The sequence below is a fragment of the Falco cherrug genome, chromosome 5 (genome assembly GCF_023634085.1).
Source record: "Falco cherrug isolate bFalChe1 chromosome 5, bFalChe1.pri, whole genome shotgun sequence".
Lineage (NCBI taxonomy): Eukaryota > Metazoa > Chordata > Aves > Falconiformes > Falconidae > Falco > Falco cherrug.
This window is the reverse complement of record NC_073701.1, coordinates 14,163,506-14,191,160: the sequence shown is the minus strand read 5'-3', so window position 1 is coordinate 14,191,160 and position 27,655 is coordinate 14,163,506. Positions and strand designations below refer to the sequence as shown.

At 36.8% G+C, this 27,655-nt stretch overlaps 1 protein-coding gene across 2 annotated transcripts in view; it reads right to left on the bottom strand.

The window, feature by feature from the left end:
* The window catches only part of SMC1B (structural maintenance of chromosomes 1B), a 34,622-nt gene extending 7,056 nt beyond the window's left edge, over nt 1–27,566 (bottom strand). For both annotated transcript variants that reach the window (XM_005439258.3, XM_027805557.2), the window contains exons 1-21: nt 27,458–27,566; nt 25,396–25,584; nt 24,744–24,856; nt 23,444–23,647; nt 22,814–23,052; nt 22,115–22,373; nt 20,569–20,709; nt 18,258–18,340; nt 17,038–17,245; nt 14,259–14,444; nt 11,778–11,957; nt 10,607–10,753; nt 9,859–9,996; nt 9,251–9,367; nt 7,831–7,937; nt 6,019–6,160; nt 4,449–4,594; nt 3,083–3,236; nt 2,084–2,182; nt 1,036–1,192; nt 129–283 (exon numbers count right to left, since the gene is read on the bottom strand). In XM_005439258.3, coding sequence (XP_005439315.2) covers nt 129–283; nt 1,036–1,192; nt 2,084–2,182; nt 3,083–3,236; nt 4,449–4,594; nt 6,019–6,160; nt 7,831–7,937; nt 9,251–9,367; nt 9,859–9,996; nt 10,607–10,753; nt 11,778–11,957; nt 14,259–14,444; nt 17,038–17,245; nt 18,258–18,340; nt 20,569–20,709; nt 22,115–22,373; nt 22,814–23,052; nt 23,444–23,647; nt 24,744–24,856; nt 25,396–25,584; nt 27,458–27,566 — 3,273 coding nt within the window. The remainder of the gene's footprint in view (nt 1–128; nt 284–1,035; nt 1,193–2,083; nt 2,183–3,082; nt 3,237–4,448; nt 4,595–6,018; nt 6,161–7,830; nt 7,938–9,250; nt 9,368–9,858; nt 9,997–10,606; nt 10,754–11,777; nt 11,958–14,258; nt 14,445–17,037; nt 17,246–18,257; nt 18,341–20,568; nt 20,710–22,114; nt 22,374–22,813; nt 23,053–23,443; nt 23,648–24,743; nt 24,857–25,395; nt 25,585–27,457) is intronic.
* Nucleotides 27,567–27,655: the final 89 nt, after the last annotated feature.

The window sequence follows — 27,655 nt, the reverse complement described above, 5'->3', positions numbered from 1 at the left end:
TTATTGTGTGATTTTCTTCTTCAGGACTGAAGCTGTCTTTGGAAACACACAAGTATTAGTAAGTTCTCTTATTCTAGATAAAGCATCCAGTAGACCTTTTAAGTTGAGCACCTAAGAACATGACGCACCTGGGCACTACTGTTTCTGCAAAGTTTCTTGTAGATCTGATCAATAGCTAAGGAGGCATGCTCAAAGCACTGGTTGAAAAGCTCGTATCTTTTTTTCTTCACCAGTTCAAATTCTTGCTTGTATATTCTGGCCTCCTTTTTGCTGGTCTCAAAAGCTATTAAAAAAATTACTTAAAATTACCCCTTCATAAGCCTCTAAGCAAATACACAGAAAAAAATATATATTGTGTACCATAACAAACAAAGGAAAATATTTATTGCATGAAAAGGTTCTAATGCACATACAAGGAGCATACCAGTATTATGAATTTCCTTCCAGATTTCAAATGGAGGCCCCAAAACCTGAAAAACTAGGATGTATTCAGATTTGCCCTATGCCACGTTCATCTGGAGCAATGAACAAAATACCTCTCCTAATTCCTTCTGTAAGCTGGACAGCCTTAAGCAGCACCAGTTTTTATATGTTACAGCTTCAGAACTCCTTGGTTTGCTTAATACACTGTTGGTGTCTGCAATGCTCTTTGAGGACACCAATAATTTTGCAGTAATGCTCGTGACTGAGTTCTGGACAACATATGTATGTTATTTCAATTATTTAAGAAAAAAATATTTTATGATTATAGTCAGTAATTTTTAGAAAGTAAAAATACTTTATAGTGTCATTTGGCCACGAAGTATCCTTCCAATCATTCAAACTGTATTTCAATACCCTACAGCAAAGTATGTGTTAATAGAAGTGCTTACATATAATTAAGAAGACAACTGAAGATAAATACGCGAGTACAAAAAATGCCTTAATATCTGAAAGCAGCAAAGCCAGCAGGACCAACCCCAGAAAGAGGAATTGCAATTAAGGTGAAAAGTGTCAAAGTCACAGAAGAGATTAATATGAAAACCTCAGTGTTACCATCTACTGATTCTTGGAACTTTTCCCGAGCCATCTGCAATTTCTCTACTGCTCTCAGGTTTGGAGCAGCTGTCTTCATTAAAGTATTCTCTTTAGATTTTATTTCCTGCTGCATCTGGATCAGATGATCCTCTATATCTTTATCAGAATCTAGGTCCTAAAGAAAAAAAATAAAATTACTAAAGCAATAAAACTTGCTTTTAGGCCAGGACATTTCAACATGTATGACAGACTCTTACGGTTTCTGGAAGAAGTACCCCACTCATCTAATAGCTTTAACTGGAGACACAGCAAAACACAAAACCCCACCCAGTCTTAGCTCTCAGAATAAATTTACTAGGTCCTAAGATATTCTTCCACAAGACCCCTAGAAAACAAACAAATTGCCTTCAGTCTAGAAGTCTGGGTTAAAATGCAACACAGGAGGGGGACTGGCTGGCTTCACTACTTGATTTGTAAGGAAAACCTTTGAAGACAGGTTCTTGATGAATTCTTCAAGACATGTTATGACTGATTCGTACCTTGCTTTGCACCTAGCCTCTGACATTTAATTATTTTCCTTATGATTAAAGAGGAAAAAAATTACTACAAAAAAGTACTAAGAAAACATGACCTAACAGACTGTTACAGAGGGAAGTACGGTAAGTCTCAGTTTCTGAAATACTACAGAAAGCGGTACAGTCTCCCTGGTAGCCAGTAACTGGTTTCAAGAGTTTTGAGTCATAACATATAGTGTTGGAACTTAAAGGCAGAAGATAAAGGACGAAGGAAAAGTCAGAGCTGTATTTACTATTTCATCATTCTATTTTTACGGTTTAGGCAAGCTTTAAATTGAACTTAAGTTATATGGGAAATTGACCTATCCAGAACCCGTTAGTGCTATATATGATTGCAAAACCAAACCACACGTACACACTTGCTTAACAGTATTTTTAATAAGTTTCATTTCAAGACGAGGGTGAAGAATAAATATTTTCAACAAATAAGATTTTAAATAAAAATAAAAAACTCATTCTCTAATAATTTCAAACAAACAAACAAAAAATACCTTCAGGTCTTCTGCTAGGCTGCTGTAGTCTATCTGAATTGCCTCTTCCCTTTCAAAGATACCTGATGTAGTCCGAGTGTCTTCCGTTTCAGTTCCTAGCTATAAATATGAAGGATATTCTGGTTCAGAAATGACAGTAAACTTAAAACTGTTAAAACAATACAGCAAAAGGATATAAAATGAGGAGACAGTGGTAACACGGCATGAAGTGAAGTAAACTTATTCCATAGCTCCTCCCCTAACCAAAATGGAGTTAACATTTAGTGAAGTTCTATTTAAAGTCTAATTAAAAAATGCACTGCTTAAATGAAGATGAAAACATCTGTTAATTTCAGTTTGAAGCAAAGAGGAAAACAGCAGTAGTTTATTTGTAATATATTTAGAACAATGTGCATACTGTATATATACAGATTGGAAAGATTTACATTACAAGTCCTTCAAAACCATAGCTCTTTTCTTTTGTAGCAGTGGAGAAAGTTAATTTCTCCTCACAAAAGATATGCTGCAGAAAGAGGGATGACAGAAAACTAATGAGGGTCAACCCTCTGACAGCAGGTGTATATCTATTTTAGCCTCTTCATGGTTTTAGATTTTAGACAGAATTTGTATTATCAATGATTAACCAAATATTATCTCAATCCATATACACACCATATTTATTTACATTTCTGCACTGGCCCCTGTGTGTCCTCTGACATATCTGTATGTAGAATATTCCTTCATACCAGTTTTCTTATACCACAAGAATTTTACATTATTTCACTGGAATACATTTCAATCACAAGGAAAAATACTTGCAAACAATATTTGTCTATGAAAGTAAACAAAAAATCCTTCTCTTAAATGGACGAGGCCCAATCACATTAAAATGTTTTATTTATTTTAACATTACTAGGCAAGACAAACAGTCCTGTAAGGAAAACCAAGTATTTTTAAATTCAAGAATTTCTGAACAATTGCTCCTCCGTGATATCCATCTTCTATAAACATTTAAAGTACCTCTACTTCACTGATGTCATCCAGTGATCCAGACAGGAGCTTTATTTTCAAGTCCTGCACCTTGCATTCAAGAAGCATATTATGTTGTCTTAATCTTTTCTCTTCCAGGGAGGTTTCTATAGCTGTAGCTTCCTTTTGTAATTTTGTAGTTTCCCTACATACACAAAAGGCACAAAAAAACCTGAAGAGCAGAAGCATCACTGCCAGTAACATCTACAGTCATACAGCATGAAAAAGTTACCAAGAACAAAGAGGGTTTTTTCCTCTACAATCCCCATCAAACATAAAGGAAGGTGGTACTTAACTTCTTCCACCCCTTAATTCTCCCAAATTACTCAAGAGGGAGCCGAGAACCACACACCATTTTAATACAGAATAGCAGAGAGCGAGCTTGCGTGCTTAACTCTTAATTCTATCGCAAGGTAAATGCTAGCAGTGCAGATATAGTTTCAGAATGTTGCCAAGTTCACACTACAGTATGTACATCCACCTTTCCTAACTGCTACTACATTCTGTTCAGCTCTGCTGAACATGTATGGAGATTTGATCCTTTTAAAGTTTAACCAAGTATCTTTTACCGTTACTCTTCTTGAAATACGCCTTCATTCTTTGCAACTAATTCCTTTGATAGCATCAAGTTGCTAAATAAGGCAGACACATAACAGTCTTATACTGTTAAAATTCCACATTATAAAATGTGTTTATATAAATTAGTTATATATATAAACTAATTTATATAAAATTCCACAACTTCCCCTAGCCATACTGTGCCAACATGTCGCGTTTTTTAAACATAAAGAAGATGCCTGATTAAGAGACACTAAACATATCAATAACAAGCAAGCATAAGAAAACTGAAGCATAAACTGTCTCCAAAGAGAACAGGAAGGACAAAGTAGTGTCCTAATATTAATTTAAGATATTCACCACTCAAAAGGCCTGGAAGAAAGGAGAACATTGAAATCAGAAAAAAAGAATAAGAATTCTTATTATTGGAATCAACTGTGCAACTCAAAAACATGAAACTACCAGCAAACTTAATAGGCCCCCCCATCAAGTTGCAAGCCAATACATACTTATCAGATATCACAAGATGACCCAAAACTAGGTAGATAAACCATACAGAATAACACCATCTTATTATGAGATGGCTCTCATGAAATAATCTTGTTCACGCTACTTTTGGGAACCACTTACTGCATTAGAAATACTTTTTGACTAATGCATACTGTAAGTGCAAATTACCATTTCTCTAATTAATCTTTCACAGGAAAGCAAAACAAGAGAAATTCAAACATCTGATCACTAAACTACTTCTAAATATTATCACGTTAATTGTCTTCCCAGCAGTACAATTAGTAATTACCTATTAAGAGTTAACAATGTCTTTCTAAAGTCTTCAACTTCATTTTGGGTTTTTATAACCTTAGATTTATGAGCACTTAATCTATCCTTAAGATGTTGCTGCTCCTCCACAATTTCATTCACTTTTTCTAGCAGCTTTTCTTCATCCTGCATAGAAATATTTACATTTGTAACCTTTCATGGTAAACCTTGATATAGAGCCTTTATTATAGAAAGAGTTAAAGTTTAAACCTGCTTTAATACATCCAAATGTGTTACAGCACAAAATCTGAAAGGCACTGGGAAAACAACCCGTCTTACACATAGGAAGATCCAGACATTTCGTACACATATGTACAGCCAGCTCTGGATTTGTGACTGTACCGGACTAAACTATAAAGCCACCAAACAAGGCAGGGATCCTAGGACACCTAAGATCTGTAGGCTACTCCCTATTCCTCAGTTGTTCCCCTAGCCCTCCAAGAAGGATCCCATCTGCTGTACATCTACAACATATTTAGCAACACCTCAGGTAACTTGAAATCCTTTTGAAAGTAATGTTCATTAAAGGTAAATCCTGAGGTACTCTGCAGAGAGTAAAGAATCTGTGGAGATACTCTTGAGGAGTCTTCCCTTACAGAACCCATACCACTGCTAAATCACTAGATATCAGGTGCCAGAATATAGTAAACCTAACACTACATGCATGAAGACATGGTCCTTAAGAGCCTAGTATTATGGCAACCCAATTAAGGCCTACTGTTGTTGCAGTATCCAAATAATCTTCAGAATTTAAAACAATCAATCCTTCTCCAGGACAAAAATATCTGATTTTGCTCGAAGTTGTATTTCAGAAGAATTATCCATACAGGCATGAAGTCAGACATGCATGAAACCATGTCTGACTAAACATCTATTGTTTTTTCCTCAGTATCAGGAATGTATGTTTTCTAATGTTAAAACACAGAGTTCAAATGATGCAAATGTTTTTTTCTGCCTACTCCAGGGCAGTTCTACATTTCACTTTTGTTTTTTATTTAAAGCACTATTATACATCTTCTCTCCTTCACTTTCCACCATAAGCATAGTTTATTTAACAAGCAACATTAACGTAATAAAAAAGCTAGTTATGAATAGATAACACTATGAAGGAAGAACCCATTCATATTATTTCAACTAAAAATCATAATTAGTTTTCATAGAATTATTTAAAGTCTATTAGTAGCTGTGAAGCACCTTAAAGATGCAAAGTACCAGGAGTTGTATGCTATTACTCATAAAACTTTCTAATGAATCTCAACCACATGCTACTAGTTTTATCTGTAGTCATATGCTGCCTTGTCATAAGCTGAACACAACACCGTACATACAGTAATCCCAATTTAAATTTTTAGTAAGCATCCTAATATGATAGGTTATTCCAAAGTTAGTGTGAAAATATGCAACTCCATTTTTCTAACATTTACAAAGTCAGCACTGAATTAAGCCCTAGAAGAATTACTCAACAGCATCAACTAAGTTTATTCAAAATTTTAATTCAGTGCATTCTTCCCTCTCAGTCCCATATATATATATGTATATATCACAGTTACCTTCTGTAGCCCAATAATTGCAGCTTCATCTTTATGAATGCTCTCTCTCAACTTGTTGACTACGTTTGTTAATTTTTGTAGATGTTCACGATTATATTCCAGCTGAAAGTTTAGTCGTGTCTTCTGATTTTCAAACTCCAGTCTAGTCGAAGTACAGTATTTCAAACCAACACTTACAAAGCAGACTAGTAACTGTGAAGCTATTACAATATGTATCTAAATAGTCAAAGTGAAAACATAAAAATGCTATATTCTATGTGAACACAAAAATTCACAAACGTTTGGATCATTGATTCCACTACACCACATCCTGTGGATATACCAGAGGTTACAAAAACACAGTGATAATAGTTAAATAAATACAATATAAAGACACATCATGGGCACTCTCAATATGGCAAGTGATATTAAAAATGCAAGTATCTCAGTATGAATGATATACCTGTAAATGATGTGGATATGAGCTGGGGAAAAGCTGCACTGATGCCATAGATTCATTCAGTGCCTGTGCCCCCCTGCTCAGCCTCCGCAAACCTCCTAGTCAGTTGCCATGTATGTTTATCTGAGTATTATAAAAAACCCATCTTAGTTGGGAGATGGCAATTAAGAAGCATGAGACCAGAGCTTTTTAAGCCATAATCAGGCTTACTTATCATCTCTCAACTGAGACCCGTATTTGTTTGCAGGGGTACAATGCCAGAAACTTCTTCATATGCTGCTGTGACCAAGGACTGAAGTAAAACTAAACGGCTGTTTAAAGAAAGGTACCCTCTCAGCTGTTACTGTCTGCCTCTGAACTTTGAGCTTCCCAAAATGACTTACTAACACTGCACCTGTTCTGGCAAAAGCACTGGCATAACACCAGCTCCAGACTCTTAGACCTGGGCAAGAAGGCACCACAGCATAGGCTTACAGGATGGCAAGTTAGAGCACAAGCAAGGCCAAGGCCATATGTGCAGTGTAGCATAAGGTCATGCAAAAAACTCCTCTTTTCGTTGTTCTGACTTTACACTTCACCAAACTTCAGTTCTCACAAACATAAATAAACGATTGAATCACTTCAGCCAGCAGGTGCTTTAACTGCAACTGAACACACCGTACTACTACCTCATTGCAGCCCTAGCCAAACACATACATTTGGACTAGTTTCTGAAAACCAGAGTGTCTTAGCAGCTGAAGAGATGACTGAAAAGAAAACTGAGCTCAGTGCTAGCTATTACACTAGTTCATGTAGAAAAGGTGTATTTTCTATAAAGTCAGGAAATGCACAAACTATCATCTGCCTGAAAATTCCTGTAGTACAAGAAGATAGTTCATTTTAACATCCTTGTTAAGACATGCATTTGCGGTCCTGTGACATGTGCCTGTTTGGAGGGAATACCAGCTAACGTTGCCTGTTGAGAAAATTAAGACCCTGTTTTCCTTAACAGCATGTCCCTATACCAAATCACCGCATCTTACACCCAGTTCTCTTTCAAGATTTTTGATACACAAGTTACTCATCCATCCTCAGTCTGCGAGCCATTTTTCAACATGGAGTTTAGAAAACTATTCTTTGCTTGATTCTTTTACAACAATGCTACTAAACCAGTAAATTTTATCTTTCAAGTTTGTTGCAAAATGTCACTGACTATAATTGTGTAATAAACTCAAACCATAGCAGTGCAACTGCTAAGTATTACCACTGAAAGGATTATAACCTTCTACAGTCTTATAGGGTTTTTGTGGTATTTCCTGTGATGGGGTTACTTGTTTACCAGCATGCCAAATCTAATACAAACCACTACTTTACATTTCAGTTACAAGTATCACCTTTCCTTATCGATCTTCTCTTGTTGTCTCACATGTTCTTGTTCATATACACGAATGTTTTCTATACCGATTTCTTCACAGAATTCCCGGAAAACAGCATCTTCAGCCTTTGAAAAAAGAGAAGCGGAGCAAATAATGTTTATGCTATTTTGCAACTCATAGAAGTAAAACATTTAGACAATCATTTCATGCTACAGGCTGGATTTTCATGGTACTTTAAGAAACAGGAAACTGAACTACTGAGAAATAATCTATATACTTTAATTTTCAAATAACACTTTCAGTACACTGCCAGATACAAGGCATATGATCTGCAAGAGTTAACTCTGATCTAAATGCTTCTTGTCTGTTGTTCCCAGTCAACTGAAGAAGAGAAAGCTGAACGGGATACATGACGCTAATTGGATACATCAGGCTTCTTTGTGTAGTTCCATTCTTCATTTTAATCCTTTCAAGCAATCCATAAATATTAAGTACTATGTTCCATTTATAGCAAAGTCACAAGAAAAAAATACACTACAGAATCTCTCATTTCCTATTTTATATATATGTTAGTATACACTAACAGAAGTTTCAGCCAAAACCAGTCCTAAGAGTTTAATGACAAATTTAAGCAGGCAAATTGTAGGCATAGTGTATATGGCAAGACTAAACAATGAAACAGCAACAGCCTACAGCATTTAAAAGGAAATCCAATGGACTGAACAAAATTTTAAGAGAACTTTACTCAAAACTCAGTGGTTTTTATATTGTTTTGGTACAGAGGCTTGTTTAACCAGGTTTCAAATACTACATGAAATCAAGTTATACTATTCAACTAACACTATTCTTTGGAAACCGATGACCAGCCTCCATTTGGGTTTTGTATTTTTGTCAGGGTTTTTTTTTGGTTTTTTTTTGTTTTTTTTTTTTTTGTTTGTTTGTTTGTTTTTTTTTTTTTCACAGAACAAGTAAAAGAAAAGTTCCTTGGATCTGGAATTCTTATAGCATAAGCATCAATGACTTTCTTAGTGTTTGCACATGACAGACATCTGCACTCTCTCACGCCTGCACCACAAGCAAGACAGAGGACATAAAAAGAAGCCAAAATTGTTGTATGTGCAGAATTCCAGTCAGAGATTAATCCAAGATAGACTGATAAGAATGGGTCAAAGGCCAGGAACAAAATTATACATGTACTATACACCTCAAGTAACTACAAATAGTTGTGAGGAAACTCTCTAAGAGTCTATATTCACACAAGCATCTAGGTGCAGGGCTGCAAATTTTCCAGATAAAACTACAGCACCACTTTTCCATAGTCTGTATCAGATTTGTTTGGCAAGAGTAGAAACAAAGGCAGTTTCCAGAGAGTAGAAGAGATGAGAAGTTTCTGTAGTGGAACAGCATAAGCTGTCATGACTATGACAGAAGGCATTACCTCATTAATTTTTTTCTGAAATTCTTCTATTTTTTCTTTTCTTTGTGCTATTACTTCATTCAGCATATCATGCTGAGACTCAATATTTACCAGTTCACTTTCCAATTTTGATTTTTCCTAGATAGAAATGACAAAGATGGTATTTTTTCATAATAGGATGGTCAACTTTCTAGAAATTCAGACAGTTCTGTTCAAGATAGTACATAATGTTTTTAATTGGAAAAATACAGTTTATCTTCTCAAGTGCCACTTACCCACTATTATTGGCGATTTGCATGCAATGATTACCATTTTAATAGGCAGAAAAGCAAATTACTTAAGTATTGTTTAAAGTGCATTCTGACTTACAGACTTCTGAAGGTTACTAAATGATAACCCAAGCTTACCAGAAATACAAATTTAAGGTTTTTTCTATTTTAGATTTTATGTAGATTACTTTGTAGTCTTGTTTTTTATATTTTATTAATTTCTCAGTAATAACTGCTGCATGTAAAACACAATTAAAAAAAACTACATAAGGAAGCAGTATTTACTTCATCAGTAATTACAGCTTAGGTAAAAAGATTACAATTATTAAACATGAAAGCTATAAAGGTTTAGTACTATACCATGTAGAGTTTAGCAAGATGTTTCTTCTTAATAAGCTCTAGTTCACTCTGTGAATATTTAAGTCGTGTCTGAGTTCCATGGCACTGAGCATGCAACTGCTTCAAGTCAATCTCCTTACGTTTGATCTTCATTAAGTCCTAGCAAAACATTACAATGGGAGAAAAAGCATTTTGAACAAAAAGTGACTTATTTGGAAATTACTCATTTTTCAGATTGACACACTACATAAAGCTAGCCTCACTGATGTAGGCTGCATTCAAGGTAAATGCTGATAGCACCAGTCATATTCAACAGTAATTTTGTAACATGTATTTCTTAAAACAAAGCATATGCTTGTAAATTCCTAATCTCCTACTCTATCCCTCTTCTAAAGTAACTAGAGGTATGACAAATTTAACACAGATTTTGGTCTGTGCAAATATTTTCACGTTGACAGAATGTATAATCCTTTTCACTAAAAGCCTTCAGGTACTTTGAACAGCTCTTTTTCCTTGAAGGAATTTTTATCCATAGTGTTATCCTGGTTCACTACCTCTGTAATATGTGAGCCAACCTGCCAGCCAGCTATGGAAAAAGACCCACAGTTGATTATTATTAAATAGAAGGCAAAACCCAGCTATTATATCCTGTCTGCATCTTCTAGCTTTAAAAATCACCCTTTTAGAAAATCACCTTCCCATAGCCAAATTAGACACAACTTTTATCCCTTTATGTCTTCTGCAGTTAAGTGCTTTAAAACAAACCTACCTTTAACTCATTAATCAAGCTATCTCTTTGTTCTTTCATTTTATTTATTTCTTTATCATCCCAACATCTAGCCTTAGCTCTTAAATCACTTGATCCTCCAGAAATCACTCCAGATTTCAAAAATAAAGTTCCATCAAGAGCCACTGTCTGAAAGACAAAAAAAAAAAAAAAATAATTAACCCCCAAAAAATCTGAAGACAAAAGCAGCCAAAATATCCCATGAGCTAGTGCACCAAGATACGGCAGCTAAACAAGCAACAAGCACATTTTAGTTGAACTCCAATTTTTCTCCTGTTCCAAACCTGCTAATATGAGCTACATGAAGCCACAAAACCCCTGTTGTTTCTTGGCACTAGTCACATTTTGGTATTACAACTGATCAGAAAAAGCAGATGAATTGTCCAATTTCCCTGTATGTCGGAAATAACATGAGACATTTGTGGACACACTGGCAACTCAGAAGGTTATGTCTGGCTCAGTAGAGCAAATGAAGCTATGCAATAATGAAATAAAACAGCTTGTTTGTAAACAAAGTGTAAATTTTAATAAAGAACACAAGTGGTTTTGTGACTTGATTCCATGTAAATGTGGTTTCATGCTCACCTTCAACTTTTTTTGCTTTTTTAATTAAAGCTGTTTTAATCAAGATTTTAGAAGGTGTACTAAGCGCACAAAAGGGCGCCACGGACTGTCTACAGCAAGAGATATGGAACAGAAGAACAAACTGCAGGAAGAGACAGAGAGGCTTCCAGTCCTCAACACAGCTGACATCTACAACTAAGAGATGGTCAGATATTTTGAAGAATTTTTGAAAGCATTTCTTCGTAGAAAAGCTAGCAAAATTAAGTCTGTACTTTTTAAATCTGACAGTTTTACGAACAGGATTATCCTTCCTCCTCTTCATTACAAGGTCCATACCAAGAAACATTTGGACACTATCTTCTGATTTGCCTCCTTTTCCCAGGAGATCACTTAACATACTACCGTACAGAGGAAAACATAACCATGGGAAATATCTGGGGGTTTATTTATGTGAGAACAGACTAGACAGTGTAACAGCATTCTGTGTTTATCTGCAATGCTTCATGGGATGTTAACAGAAGAATTATTTAAATGGCATCAAATACGTAACTGCAATGAAAAACATATTCAACAAAATTAATCCTCTTACTTTCAACCTTTCTGGTCCATCAAATGCTATTTGTTTTGCTTCTTTAATTGTTTCGCAGACCAAGCCATTCCCACTCACAAATTGAATCACTTTTTTCAGTGGAGGAAATGGAGTTTGTACAACATCCACCATCATTTTAGCTCCTTTTATCTCTCGTAACTTTTCATTGATTGGTTTAACCTGTAAAGCAAGTAAGGCAGCATTTAGAATCAGTTTTGTAATAGCAAAGCATGTCCAAGCCTGAGTGGTCTGGGGACAGGACCTAACTGGGGTCTTGGTCACTGCAAGACTAGAAACAGATCTGGTTTTCATGTTCCACATATACTACAGTCCTTAAATCTGTAAAATCTAAATTCCACTGTGCATGAAATGCAAGTACACTAATGCATGTAGCATGGGGAATAAACAAGATGAGTTAAACATCTGTGTGCAGCTGCAGGGCTACAATCTTCTCAGGATCAGGGAGACATGGCAGGATGGCTCCCACAACTGGAGCGTTGCAATGGAGAGATACTGGTTCTTTAGGAAGGACAGGCTGGGAAGACAAGGATGTGGAGATGCCCTATATGTGAGGAACAGCTGGAATGCAGAGCTCTGCCTGGGGAAGGATGATGAGCCAACTGAGAGGTCATGGGTAAGGACTGAAGAGAGAACTGGTAAAGGTAACATTGTAGTGGGTATCTTGCTGACCAGGAAGAACAAATAGATGAGGCCTGTCACACTCACATGCCCTGGTCCTCATGGGGTGCATGAACCACCCTGATAACGGCTACAGGGACAACACGGCAGGGCATAAGCAATTCAGGCAGTTCCTTAAGGCACTGATGGCAACTTCCTCACCCAAGTGACAGAGCAGCCCAGGGGAAGAGGTGCTCTGCTAGACCTCATACTCACTAACAAGGAAGGTCAAAAGCAGCCCAGACTGCAGTAAGCATGAGCTAGGAGAGTTCAGGATCCTGAGGGAATGGAGCAGGGCAAAAGGCAAGCTCACAACCCTGGACTTCAGGGAAACAGACTTTGGCCTCTTCAAACATGTGTTCATTACAGTCCCATGGGATAAGGCCCCAGAGTGAAGAGGGGCCCAAGAATGCTGGTTAATATTCAAGGATCACCTCCTCCAGCCTTAAGGGCAAACGTCCCAATGAGAAGGCCTCCTGGCATTTTTGCCTGGCTTCCTGCATGGATACAGAAGGAGCTCCTGGCAAAACTCCCAACACAAAAAGGAAGCACGCAGAAGGTAGAGGCACAGACAGGTAACCTGAGAGAAATATAGAGGCACTGTTCAAGCATGCAGATATAGCATTAGGAAAGCCAAAGCCCAAGGAATTGAACCTGACCAGGGATGGCAAAGAAATGGCTTCTGTAAGTAAAGGTGACAAAAGGAAGACCAGGGAAAACGTGAGACTGCTGCTGAATGAGGCAGGGAACCTCATGACACGGGATACGGAAAAGACTGAGACACTGAATTCCTTATTCAGCTTGGTCTTTACTAGCAAGACTAGCCTCCAGGAATCCTGGGTTCCAGGGACCAGGGGGGAAAGCCTCAAACAAGGAAGACATACCCTTGATGGAAGGGGACCAGATCAGGGAATGCTTAAGCATGCATAAACCCTGATGTGATGCAACCACAGTGCTGAAGGAGCTAGCTGATACCATTGCAAGGCCGCTCAATAATCTTTGAATGATCGTGGCAACAGAAAAAGGTACCCAAGGATTGGAGAAAAGCCAAGTGTCACTCCCATGTTCAAAAAGGGGGAAGAGGACCCCAAGGACTACAGGACAGTCAGCTTCACCTTGAACCCTGGAAAGGCGATGGAGCAACTAATTCTACAAACAATCTCCAGGCACATGAACAACAAGAAAGTCTTGGAGGAGCAGTCAGCAGAAATCTCTCGATTCACCATGCTGGTCATACGTGACCAACCTGACAACCTTCTACAATGAAATGACTGGCCTAGTAGGTAAGGGGAGAGCAGTGGATATTGTCTACCTAGGCTTCAGTTAAGTCTTTCAACACTACCTCCCGTAAGATCCTCACAAAGAAAATTATGAAATATGGGCTGCCTGAAAAGACAGTGAGGTGGACTGAGAACTGCCTGAACAGACAGGCCCACAGGCTAGTGACTGGTGGCAAAAAGTCCAGTGGGAGGCCAGTTACTAGACATGTCAGTACTGGGACCAATTTAACATCTTCATTAATTATCAGGATGACAGGGGAGAATATACCTTCAAGCAAGGTTGCTGCTGACACAACTGGGAAGAGTAGCTGGTATGCCAGGTTATCATGTTGGCATCCAGAGGGACCTCAGCAGGCTGGAGAAATGGGCCGACAGCAACCTCATAAAGTTCACCACATAAGTGTAAGGCAAAGGCAAAGGCCTTAACATGTAAACTTAAACTTAACTAAAATAAGTGAGCCAATATCAAGATTTACAAGTGTATTAACTTGCTGATGACAGAAAAAAAGAAAACAGTACTTACATCAATGTAATCTAAAGCAAGAAAAGTTTCAGGTTCAGCTCGTTCTTGTTTTAAGAAGTGAATGCAATCTCTTGCTGTTTTTTCAGTGGCAACAACAATAGCAGTCACATATCTGCTAAATACCTTGGTAACAGCAAGTTGGTATTTTTTATGAATAGGATGACATAGGTCAAGCAGTCTTCCAAACTGAAGATAAAAATACAGAGAAATAGTAGTATGTTAGAGATCAAATAGTATTTCTGCATTAAAAAATAGTGACAGTAAGAGGAAATGTGTTGGGTATCCACCAGCTGCACTCATTTACAATGGCTGTACATCAGAACAACCAGAGATGTAGTAATCAATTCAAATTGCAAAGTGTTACCTTCAAAATCTGAAGTGATTTAACTTTTTCCCCTGAGGTTACTATCACATACCTCAGTATTTTACTCATAATCTCTAGTATACACTTCTAGAAACATTCAGAGTAACAATAGCAAAAGTTAGCTAAGCATCTTTTTTGGAGATAAAGCATCTAACATCCAGTAAGATCTTTGAATGACAATAAGGTCATAGATAGGTAGAACTGTTAACTTGGAAAATGGTAGCAAGAGGCACTATTCTAGTTTCAACCCCCCCCAGAAAAAGAATTATCTGCTTACTTCAGCATGAAAAGAAAAAATACTGATTTTCTTGTACTGCATAGTCCAAATAATTAATCCTGTTTTGGCGTATATTGAAATACCACCTGGATAAAACTAATTAACTCTTTGTTGTGCATATTCCCTACAGATCTTTTTTCCCATTTCTGTAATAATAGGTACAGCTTAGCTTTCCCTGAATGATTAAAGCTACTAATGCACATTCTGAACATTATAGCCTGTGAATTCAGGCAAGAATGATTTCCTGCTTGTCGACATATAGCTACTGGTCTCCTCTTGCGTATTTACAGTTTTATACTTATCAAATTTAAACCAATGAAAACAGGAAGACAACTGGTAAGAGCTGTATGTGGTAAGTCATCCACATTACCTCAACTGTATCATTCATGAGGTAATAATTTCCAGTAGATCAAATCACAGCCTACTACAATCTACTTTCCTACCGTTCACAAATGTTTTCCCTTTTCTGAAAAACTGAATCTGTAACAATAGCAACCTTGGCAATTAAAACTACCAATGCAGGAATGCTGCTTTGAAAATTAAATTATGAAAAGTGTCATCAGCTGCAGAATTCACTTTGCTGAACAGACAAATCCATGAAAACGCACACGTCACTCATACAGCAGAATTGCATTACTGCACAGCTTTTCGGTACCTGCAATGTCCACCAACCATTACAAGAATGTTTTAACAGAAGCTTTGAAATGGATGTAAGAACTAAACATTTAGAAGCAGTGTGTCATTTTTTTTGCCTATGAAATCCAGAAGACCAACACTAAGATTTCCTTCAGTTCTGCCTGAGTACTTAATGGCCCAGAAGATTAAATGTGTCAAGATCTTCCCATCCTGAGACTTTAATTTAGATTGTATTCAGTCATCTGAAATTAATACACCAAAGCCTTAAGCAGCAACTCATAGGCAACTCTGTTGCCTCATATAGTAGTGTTGCGAAAACTATTGCAGGAACAGCAGTAACTGAAGCAGGTATCATTGAAACTTTCTGTAACATGATAGTTTTATGTAACCAATTTGACTTAACTAGTTTTCACTTGTTAGAAGCTGTCCCATCTGTAAGTACTCTTAAATTTGTAGCTCCTGGCACAGAGATCATCCTGAACACCATCTCTCTCCTAAGCCAGCAATGTATCACCAGTTTGATCCAGTTCTTGTAAAACAGGGATACAATGCAAAAGGAGCAAAGGAGATCCACCAATTGTCTTTTTGATTTTTTGGAGTATCTTGTTAACATGGATGAAAAAGTTCTGAGCAGCTGACAAGCAAATTTCTTTATCTCTTGAGTAAACAACAGGATCAGACACTTGCCAGATTCTGAGGAGGTTTTGCAAAAGACCAAGAAGCAAAAGAACAACTGAAAACACTTTCTTTTTTATGTTCTTATGGTAGCACTAGGAACCAGAGGCATGTCACATTCTAAACATTAAAAAACAAAGATTAGATTACTGCCTTGCACTTCTCAACTATGTATATCAAAAAGGAGTGACTATACTGAGACATACTCTGAGACCAACTATTCAGTTGTTTAGATTAATAAGTTTATTTGGAATGACTTTCCATGTTGCAGTAAATATACCTCATAAAACAATCAATGTCTGCTGATAATTCAGAATCAATACACCAAACACTTAATGGCATTACTGGACAGTAATTTAAGTAAAATACGGTAACTGATAAGAAAAGACAGACCATTTGGTAACATAATCTCATCCACCTAAGAAAAAATTGCCCTTTGGAAGAAGTATTGTTTTTGGAATAAGTGGTCTCACAGCTAACCCTCCCATTCATTTTTCAAAATAAGGAAGTCAAAAATATGTTTGAGGACAAAAGAAAACAAGCCAAAAAAACAGTAGAAATCAAATACCACAAAAAATCACATAAAAGATGAAAATTATTCTTTGATACAGACAGTAATTTGTCTGTTTCTAGAAACAGAAAAAATTATGACAGTATATGCTGCTACTTTTTCAGGAATACTATTTTACCATGTACAGTCAAGAAAGCATTAAGTTTAAAAGAATATGCAAGACCATCCAGTGTAATTTAGCTGCTTACTCATTCTAAGGCAGAACTCTTAAATCTTAATTCTAAAATAACACATTTAAATGAGACCACTCATTTACCACAGAATTTGGATACATTCTTTTGAGACTTTCCAGGATTTCTGCTCTCATCTGCTGTCGCCTTCCTTCATGGTAATCAATTTTGGCATTCTGCAGTTCACCAACTATTTTATTCAATTCTTCGTTCACTTCAGCCATTCGTATTGTTGAACTTTCAATTTCCTTAGTTAGCACTTCTTCTTGCTGTTTTTTCTCTGTTAACAATTCACTTTGAATTGAAGCAAAAATAGGAAAGTTATTTACTATTTATACAAGCTTATAGCTTACAAAATCAGTCATTCTATGGTCACAGACTAGAAAAATCATTAAAGATTTTAAGTATCTATAAGAAGCTTCTTATAGAAGTAGCATTCTATAGTATAAGCTATTCAAAATTGAGTACAAGTGAGGGGTTTTGCCTGTAAAACACACAGCTGCATTGTTTTATCCTCCATCAATAAAATGTCTGATATTATCAAACTAAGGCCTGAGAATTCTCATGCAAAGATATTACTCACTTTACATACTTAGCAATAGCACTAAGGCTCTGCCACAGTCTAGTACAACTACTTAATGGAAGCAATTCTGCATCACAGCAGTCACAGTGGGTCTACTGCTCCCTGTCCATGGCCAAGCTTTATTCACTACACAGACAGTATTAAGCCAACGCACACATTACAGGTGCATAGGAAAAGATAGGACGGGGGGTGGTGGGGGTGGAGTAAATCCCTAGAGATCACCTGCTCTGACCTCCTGCACAAAACATAGGCTAATATCAAAGATAGTTCTGTTTACTCAATGAAGGGCTTATACACCTTCTTTCACAAAGAGTAAAAATCAGGTAAAAGACAAGACCCAGGAAGCAAGAACTGAGCTGTGCTCCCTGTAGACAGTGTAAATATTAATGCTTTCTAGAGTAGCACAACTACAGAACTGCCCTGTTCTCTTGCTCAGAATTTGTATACTAACAGACCCATACCCTACCTGTAGTGACATAATTTGCACACCTGCAAGAAATTAGAAGCAATTATAAAACTGGTTTCAAACGAAATATGGATGAGCCTTCATACTTCCCACTTTATTTTGACAAGTAACTGAAATAATTAGAAAGAATTCTAATTCTTAATATTAAAATTTTGAAGAATAGAAAAGAATTAGAAATAATTAGAAACCTGCTATATTAATTTGAAAATAGGGAATATGCAAGAAATCCACTCAGCTTTTGATTCTTTTAAACTTACATGCATATCTTGACATATTCTTCTAACTTCTCTATTCGTTTTTCATGCTCTTCTATTTGCTCCACAATCTGTTTTATGTTTTCCTATGCAATCATAAATAGAATGTGTTAAAAACAAGCCAGAGGAAAATACCTTTCATAGCAAGGTATAGGGCTCAGAACAAATACTGAGACAGATTTTCTTTGTTGGTATTTCATGCTGAAGCAATAGCATCTCTTTCTCAATAGCAGGTGCCAAATTGCACCATGAATATAATAAAGGAAAATAATTTTATCAAGGCCATTACTGAATTTTTCGTGTTTGGCTACAGTTCAGCAAAAGCTTCTTCAGCACAAAGAAGCACAACACCAGTAAATAAAACAACTTAAACACTGTGTTAGTAAGTTATAGGTGTTAAAACAAAACAGGTGCTTTTCTTGGCCCGAGATTAACGGAAGGTTTTTTCCTAATAAGGACACATGAATATGCTGAGATAAGAGGTTCCACCCCAACACAACAGCATTATGCTAAAACCCAAGCAAACAGTGAAACAAGCATTTTTGATTACTCAAACTGAATAAAAATACAGTAACTAAAGCAAATAAAAAAATAGTTACCTACAGATTTTATAAAGCTTTAACTTCTGAAATCCTAGTGACCTTTTGAATAGCTCTAAGGATGACAGCCTCTTTGTGCACATGCTTCAACATTTGACTATCCTTGAGATGAAACACTTTACCCAATACCTTTTCAGAATTTCCCGTATTCTGAATTCAGCCCATTGTCTCCTATTCTATCACTGTGCACCTCTAGAAAAAGCGTGGCTCTACCTTACTCATACCCTTCCCACTAGGTAACTGCAGATAGTAGTAAGGTCTTTCCATCACCTCTCCTCCTCCAGGCTGAACAGATCCAGTTCTCCTGGTTCTCTCTCCTCGTAACCCAGGAGCTCCAGCCTACCCAGCCTGGTAGCTCTCTGCTGGACTCACTCCAGGATGTCAAGAAAGATAACTTGTACGGGGAAGCCCAGAACTGGACAGAGCATGCTAGATGTGGTCACACACATGTGGCATTGTGAGGAGTGATCACCAGACATCACCAGCACAGGTAAGTAATCTCAATTCTAAACTATGAGACATGAGTTTTTACAAACTCTCCAGTATTCCTTATTTCCTTCCTAACAGTACAATGGGACTTGCAGTTTTAGAAACACAAACAATAGATTTATTTCACTTCTAGATATTAACTAGGTTTTCCTGGTAACTAGTACTACAAAAAGAAAAAGTAGTATCATCTCAAGACCAAATGGATGTACAACTATTAACTTAGATATCATGGCAATGATTATTTTACATCCTCATACAGTAAAACACAGACTTTCCCACACAAGCAAGTTTACATGTACTTGTATAAGGAACTAAAACTGGTAACAACTCATCTGACAGATTTTTAATTTTCCTGAACATAAGGTCTCCTCCAAACCTCCAGTTTAACTACACAGCAAAGAAATGTGCATTGCCTCGCTAACTTCTTAGTAGGTAACAAAATTGCAAGATTATCATGATTCAAAAAAAATGAAGTGAAAACCCCAGAACATGTAATAGGGCAAGGTTTCCAGCAAAAGACAGATAGAAGTAGAAAGGACGGAAGCTCAGCTGACTATCAGAAGCATCATTGAACAATGAGATGGGAAACAGTTTTTCTGAAAGAGAACATCAGGCATGGTGACCAAGTTATAGCGAACAACGTAGGTATTTTATTGTTACGTGTTTAGATCTGCAGTGATAAAAGAAATCAGAAACAAAATGACAACAATAATGATCTGTGTTCACACCAAATACATGGCCTCTGAAATTCAATAGAGAAGTGGACACCAAGATTTTTCCAACTATACCACACTCATACACACAGCTGACCTTAAAAACATCACAACAAAAAGGTAGCTATAATAAAAATAAACTTCTAAATGGTGCGAGTATCATAAAGATATACAACAGCAGTAGAACATCTCAGAAAGAAAAACTACTCTTACAATGACAGGAACTGATTGCAGTTAAGTATATGCTCTGAGTAAATGTAAAATATCAGAGCCAAAGCTTTCAAAACCAAATCAGCGTGGGTCCACACAACCATTCTCTAATCAAATGTAGGAGTCATTTTTCTAAAGCTGCTGCAACATGAAAACTGAACTAATACTTGCAATGTATCTCCTTTGCTGATGATTTGTTTATGTCAAAGCATTTAACACATACAGACATTTATACCAGAGGGAAAGGTAAAAAAAACCCAAACCAAACTCCTCCTCCTTAAAACCTTTGATTGATACAAATACCTCAACTTCTTTTTTCTTCCTCCGGTTAAGTTTCAGCTTTTCTTGATCTCCTTTCTCCTCCCAGCAAAGTTTTTCTTGCTGCTGGGTTAGTGTAGCTACTTTCTTTCTTGCTACTTCCTTTAGCTCTTTATAGCGCTCCAACTGGAAAAGTAACAAAAAAAATAAAAATTACGTACAACAGGATCTACCCACTTTGTGGACTGACTCAATTACTAATTGCCTACTTTATCATCATCAAGATTATAAAACGCACCCAATTCTCCAGAAAACCTTTTTAGCTACTAGTTGCATTATAAGAAGTTGTATTTCATTAGAGAAAGATTCAACCCAAAGCTTACACTTCACACTTACTGCCTACGGTCTTGTTTTAGACTTCAAATGACTTATTTTTCACAGAAGTTTATAAAGTTTAAGTACTTCACAATCAATCTTAAAGTTAACACTAAGACTTTGCACAGCCCAAAATTACTGTAAGTTTTAGTCTTGCTATTTAGAATTACAGCATTCCTATGTTATCAAACATATAAAAAAATTAAAATAAAATTTTATAAGGTAAACAAACATTTCAAACCATCCTGCAAAGTTACAACTAACTGACCAAATGCCTCTAAAGCGCAAAGCGGAGAGATCCACAGACTAGAACCACCCTGCAGGTTCCCCATTAATTGGTCAAAAACTATTTTAAGGAAGAGACAATGGAGAAAAGATAACATTTTAAAAGCATTTCTGTCCATATGGTTGCAAAGGTAGCTTCTTCAAACGTGAATGCAGTGATGCAGTCCTTTCCTTCTAGGCAACTTAAAATAGCTTTTAAGTGAGCTACCTCAGGTCTAGATTTTGATCCACAGTAGATGGTGTGTATACTACCAAGTCTTGTTTGCATTTTTCTTGTCATCTTGGGGTTTTTTTCTAATTGAAGACATATTTCTGTACCTCAGCTGAGAAGCCATTTCTCAGCAATTACCCTCTCACCACAAGATCCTACTGGGTGTTTGCTATCCTACTCTCCCACAATGTAGCATGTGGACTTCCACAAAGGGTAAAAACCCACAGACCAGAGAACCACCTAACCACATATAATTAAGTGTAGCTATAACGCTAATCCACAGATGACAATGCCTGCATACAACCCTTCTAAAGCTTCCATCAAACTCTTCTCAACTTCTTGTTCACTGAAAATTTTTTGCTTTCTCTAGTAAGGGATCTTCTCACATTGCGTCAAAGATGTACTTCACACTGTAGCAGAGATTCTTACCATTTCCAATTTCACAATTCCTAGATCTTTACACAGTTTAGAACTTCTGAGATCTGACTCCCTCCACCCCCTACCCCCCCAAGAGTGGGAGGAATCATGAGGGAGTCCCTCCTCATAATTTCTCTTCATCCAATGAAACAGACTATAAAAGCTACAGTTTTGTTTTTGTTTGAGCTCAACAGCAAAAAGATCAGTAGAAATTACATGTTATTGGTAAAACAATGGTTTCTGTCACCACCAGGGATTTTTGGACTTCACTAGTAAACAGTACTTTTTGGCCTCCCAAGTCACCTGACTTTCTCCCAGCTCAACAGCTGCTGCTCGCTGCAGTAACTCCTCTTCAACTTTCTTCTCAAATGCTGTCCATGCTTTCTCAATAACATTCAATTCTATCTCTAGTTCTTTTATGTTCTGCTTTTCCTTATCACAGGATTTCTCCTTGTCCCTTAGGGATTTTTTAGACATTTCTACTTTCTTGATTTGGTAGGAAGTGTTTTCCTTTGCTTTTACACAGAGGGATCGCTGCTGAATCAGTGATGCTTCCAGAGTCCTAAAAAAACAAACCAACAACAAAAGCCAAACCCATACAACACATCCAAAACAACTAAACCACACCGGAAAAAAAAAAAAAGAAAACAAACCTCCTCTCAACCACACATGAAAATAATCAGTGGTCAACTGCAAGGTTACATACCCACAGGTGATTTTTTTTTAGTATCTACTGAAAATAGAAATTCGAAAAGTGAAGCATAACCTTATAAAAATTAATAGCAAACACTCATTTATATAATGAAGTTATTGACAACCTGGGCATAGTAGTAGAAGTGAAATCAGCATCTAAATATTACTTTACTAAACTGCTACAAACTGAATTCCATAGCACTAGGATATCACCCAACCACTTTAACAGGAAACACATGCTTGACAAGGAATTCCCAGCACAGACTGTGCTTTAACACAACTATGAGAGAATCCGATTGGAAAACATACTTAATTTGTCTTTCCATGTGCTGTTGGTCTCTGTTTAGTGCACCAAGCACACTTTTTTTGGCTCTAAATGCGTCCTCTGCTGCAGAAAGTTGCTCTTTCTTTGTACTAGCCTCCATATTCTTCTCATCCAAATTTTTTTTCAGAAAAGTAATGTTTTTTTCATTGTGATAAAGCCGGAAAAGCTGCATCTGTATCCTTTCTTCTTCCAGTTCCTTGATAAGCATCTGGTAATGTTCTGCCTACCAACATTACAAAATTTATTTATGGTTTCTAAAAAGGATTTTTAATCATTAGCCATCTAATTTCACATCTAAAGCGATATAAGATGACGTACCTGTAGCCATAATTCCAGTAATGCGCACTAACCATAAAGCTCCAACATGTAAGTCAGCACTTCATTAATTACACTGGCAAATTTACACTTTCATTTATTTAGATTTTATTATAGGTATTCCTCTATATATAATTTTAAATTATACTGTTTTTATATAGTACACCATCCTGGAAAAAAATATTAGATTAAAACCAACAGAAGTTGGTGGGTTTTTTTTACGAAAATCTGTACTTAAGTTCATAAAAGATGTAAGATCTGAGATCTTAACATGCAAAAAAGGAATAGCCTTGAGTTACCTCCTCTTTCTCTATCTTTGCTTGTTTGCGTTCTGCTGCAACACTTTTTTTCTTGTTATAATTAAACTGTGCATCTTCTTCTGCTTGCTGCATTTTTTTCTTCTTTCTTTCATAGTCTTCAGCATATTCCCATGAATTACTGATTTGTTCAAAAAATTGAGTTCTCTCCTTTGGCTTCTTCAGTGCAATTGATTCTACTGTTCCCTAAAGAAAAAATGGCAAATACAAAGCAGCACTGTAGATCTATATATAGATATATAGTACAGATTTCTCTCTGGATATATTTATGATTAACAGAACTGGATGGAAATACTTTTAGATTCAAACCCAAGGAAAAGTTTAGTACCAAAGGCACTATCACCTAGCCACCTCACCTAATTAAATCACTAAGTTTTAGAATGTCAGATATGGTCTATGAAAAACACCTTCAAACTTAACCAACAGGCACAAATCAGTGAGCAGTATCAGAATGACAAAGTTAAATCATTTAGCCTCTTTAGAGGAACTGAAATTGATTGTCAATGAAAAATAAACTAACACCCCCGCCCCCCCAGTATTTCAAAAGCAAACCCGCTGAAATCACTGTTATGGAAGATTACTTAACTCCTACAGTTAACGGTACAGAGTTTTTGTCCATGTATTAGCTGCTCAGATCTTCATGATCTGAAGGAGTCACAATTTTCAGTAAAGTGTAGCGAATAAGCTTTGTGGGATTTATTTTATCTGTACAGTAGACAAATGCCCACATCATAGACACTATTATCACAACAAAACTCCATCTATAAGGTTTCCATAACAGGGAAAAATCAGTTCCTCCTTGGGAAGTTTTCCTCAACAACTGCAAGGAAGATAATCCTGTGAAATACATTCATCATAAAAATATGGCATTTCTGACCTGTATCATTAAATACTTGTGAACTAATAACCCACTAGGATTTTCAATCTCTCAAGCTTAACGTAAAATCCAGTTAAAAATTTCACACATCTTGACTAATAGAAGTTTTAAGATGAACTTATCTGTTCCTATTTATAACACACTAAACGTGTTTTCTTATACACTCTGAATAATACAAGTACTTAATTTCTCCCATTTTAGCTTCTTTCTTACTAGTACTCTCATGTACACACAAACTCCATTATTTCCATTCTGTAGTCTAATCCTTGGTCAAGGTCTGGAAAAAATGTATTGGCTTGAAATTAGCTAAGGATGGCCTCTTCTCTGTTAAATAAATAACTATGTAGTCCTATGAAATAATCTCAGAAGCTTTTATCTTCCTTACAAAGTACCTTAAATGCTTACCTGAAAAATAAGAAAATTCCTAGCTTTGACAAGTATGCCTACTTTTTCAAGCTCAGCTATGTAAGTAGATCGGCTGACAGACTTATCATTGAAAAAAAAATCAGAACAACTACCTAAAGGAGGAAAGAAAAAAAATTACTATAAAATGGCTATGCATAAAATCCATAGGAAAAGGGCTAAACTCATGGAACAATTTAACTGAACAATTTCTTCAAAGAAGAAAAGGTATTTCAACTACTCCCTTAGTCACTTCAATAATTTCATTTTTCTGTATGAAAATTCTAATTGCATACTTCCAAAAAAGGTATTGATAAATGCTTAAGCGCTTGTGCCTGCAGCAAGGTGTCAGACCTCATTTTCTAGAGCCTAAACCATCTACATATTCCAAGTGAATAAGATCAAAGTATGGAACAAAGAACATTTATTAACTACTTGCTTAATTTTTTAACTTTGCCCCAGTATGTTTTTTCACTTATAACACTTGGTTATCAAAATACCACTGAAGGACTTGAAGTATTGCAATACTAATGGGCTTAATCCACGCAAATATGAAAGAATATTAGGTGTCTGAAAAACAAAGTTGGATATTCTCCGTCTCCATTTCTTATACATCAGAAAACAGGAAGTACACCCAACAGAATCCACTACCTACCACGGATAACTCTTGAAAATGCTTTTTCCTCCCCATCTTCTTCACAATATACCATCTTCACACTAGCTGTAGAAGAAACTGGTTTTCCAACATGTGCTCCATGAATAAGATCTCGAACACTTTTAACTCGCAAATTAGATGTCTTTTCACACATCACAAAACTAACAGCATCCATTATATTAGATTTTCCTTTAAAAAAGTTTTTAAAAAAACACTTTGACATGGCAGAAAGGAGGCATTTGATTAACAATTAACTAAAAACCATATACATAAATGAAAAAGTCTTTATTAGTTCTATTTCTAATTCTGCATTTCATTAAAGAAAAAATATTGCACATAATAAATAAGTAAATTTCTAAGATGTAACACACTGGCAGCAGATAATAGGCTTGTAATAAATATCATCACAAAACTGATTTGTTATTTGTTCAGCCTTGTTGGAACAAATTTTTCTTACATAGGCATCTCTAGAGGCCATTACTTAAACTGAGCAAGCATCATACTCCTTATTTGGTAGTTTTCTTCATATAATGCAGTCAAGAAGACTTGCTGCATAAGCATTCTATTGCTTAACCAGAATTTTTCCACTATAACTCCAGTGTTCTAAAGAACACAACTACTCTCCCAGATCCATTCACCACAGCAAGAGTTCTCAGATCATACTCCCTCAGACAAAAATTCTCTTAATTGAATCCTTTTTGGTTTTCCCCTTTAGTCTTGAGCATTACTGTTGGGTTTGGTTTTTTTTTTTTTCCTGTCTTCAACCTTGCTACTTCTGCTGCATGTTGACTTATTCTCCAAAATAGCATAAAAGGAAGAATACTAGGGGGGAATAGACAAATGAAATATTAGAGATTAGAATAGTCACAAATTTTCTCCCTAGATTAACCTATACAACGTATACAGGTGTAACTGGAAAATTACCTGGAAAAAGTATGTATAATTTTGAGGCTTTCCAATACATACAATGGGGATTAGGGATAAAGTGACAAGAATACAAAAATAATGCTAAATAATTGTTACTTACATTCACAGATCTCACTCCAATTAGATAAGTCAAGAAGCAACATGATCTAAAAAGTCTAAATCATAAGCTAAATCATTAACAGACTGGGGAAACTAAGACCAAATGCCAAGTCCATCTTTGCAACCTTGACCTCCTATCATATCATACTGTGGCAAATAGAAGGTAAAATCCCATTTGTTCAATGGGGCTTTCAGAAGAAGTGATTTAGATTTTCAGAAGTTCCAGCACCCACAGGATAACAATGTGGGGTCACATCTACAAACCAAGGCTCTTGTGGGCTAAAACCACAAAGCAGCTACCATCCTGCAAAGCTACTCTTTCCCAAACACGCTTACTCATGTAACAGAGACCACAGACTCAAATCAAGAAGCAGTTTTCAAGCCACAGTATTAAAGTAAAACCACCTTTATGTGATTATTGTAAGCTGAATTGCAAACCGGAGCAGCAAAGGCAAGGTGTGTTGTTTGCAAACCACTCATTCTACAAGAGCTGGAAAAAGAAGACAACTAAAAATGGAAATTCTTTCCACCACTGTACCTCTGTCCTTCCATGCTTGAAAAATCTGTACTTTCAGTTAAAAGCAAGAGCGGATCAGGCCTCCAAAACTTTGCTTGTGCTGCTGCACCCTCAGGTGCATATGAAAAAATTTTAAGCAGGCCTGTGTGACTTTTTACTTCCCCCACTCCCCCCCAAGCACTGCAATGCTATTCCTCCATAGGCAAACCTCCACAGATGGAGGTTTAACTTCTGGAATGGATGAGCTCTTGAGAACCTTTGGTTTCAGTGAAATTGCTGGCTTGGTTTTCCTTGCTGCTTGTATAGCACCAGAAAGTACAACATCCTCACCTGTCTTGGCACAGCCATGTTGACCCTGCTTCCTGGGCCTGCACTGCTGCCATTTCTTCCCTAGCAGGCCTGTGGCCTTCACAGAACAGGCAAAGACCCCAAAACTGAAACATCAGTCCTGATAACTACAGTGGAGAAACAGAGCCACCAGCTGCCCAGTGACCCCCCTCCCTCTCCCCAGCCTGCTACCTGATCCGTTGGGCCCGATGATACAGCTGAACCTCATGAAGGGGCCGATAACCTGTTGCCCCCGCCATGACTTGAAATTCTGTATCACCAGCAGCTTCAGGTAACCCATCCCTGCAGGAGAGGCCGTTGGCTCATGCACTCCCCCACCCGATTTAAATAGCCGAAGGGCGTATGTCGCCGGTTTGCCGCCCAGAGGCG